The following is a 900-nucleotide window of genomic DNA, read 5'->3' on the forward strand; positions in this document are numbered from 1 at the left end:
CATCAAGAAAGTACGTTAGTAATTTTGATGAGACTATCTTATGCCACTGCTCCAGCAATTCTTCTGCTTTTATGGTTACCTGGAGATCAATAAGCATCTCCAGAAGCAAATTTCTCACAATTACATGCTTTCCCATTGACTCGCGCATGGATGAGTTCTGTGATTTTATTTCAGGTGGATTAAATGTCATAATCACAAACCTAACCACACTTTCAAGCTCAGAAGTAAGGAAACTCTCTTGTAAGACGCATCCAAGAAAAATAACTAACTTTTCTAGGACAAGAACTTCCACATTCCCTCGTTGAAGTGTCACTAACAAATGTTCCACCAGATTGATTTGACGCAGAATTGTAAGATTGTGACTCCTGTACCAACGCATTGAGACGAGGTTCTCCAAAAAATCAAGTAAGGCAATCTGGATGGAAACAGGGGCTGTCACCCAGAGGGTCCAATCCAGGAGGACATGTTCCACCATATCTGCATTGGATAAGACAATGCAGTTTGAAGTTTCAACAGGACTAACTCCCATTTCAAGCTCAGATAAATGACTAAAAGAATCTTTGGGCCCTGAAAAATCATCCAGATATCCATGAGATCCAACTGAAGAAGGTTTAGACTGAAATTTTGACAGACTAAGATCCTCATAGTTGTTTTCAGGTGTAACCTCCGTAGGTGACATGCAAATAGTACTTTGTCCACTCTCCAACTTCTTTGGCTCTGAAAAGAAAGCTTCACATGCAGAAATTTGGAACAATATCTCCAAACATTTCATGTCAAATAGCGCCATCTTGGGACGCAAAAACAGAGCTAGTAAATGGTAGCCCCTGTATGTTTCCATATCCTTTACATTCTGAGAATTCTGATGAAGCACACATGCAAGCAGTGAAAGAGACATATATA

General features: G+C 39.8%; 1 protein-coding gene across 1 annotated transcript in view; it reads right to left on the minus strand.

Moving 5' to 3' along the window:
• Positions 1-900, minus strand: part of LOC104747170 (BEACH domain-containing protein A2-like) — a 15,632-nt gene that overhangs the window by 6,419 nt on the left and 8,313 nt on the right. The window contains exon 19 of the mRNA XM_019229577.1: positions 8-894. Within this exon, the coding sequence (XP_019085122.1) occupies positions 8-894 (887 nt within the window). The remainder of the gene's footprint in view (positions 1-7; positions 895-900) is intronic.

This window comes from Camelina sativa, chromosome 2 (assembly GCF_000633955.1).
Source record: "Camelina sativa cultivar DH55 chromosome 2, Cs, whole genome shotgun sequence".
NCBI lineage: Eukaryota > Viridiplantae > Streptophyta > Magnoliopsida > Brassicales > Brassicaceae > Camelina > Camelina sativa.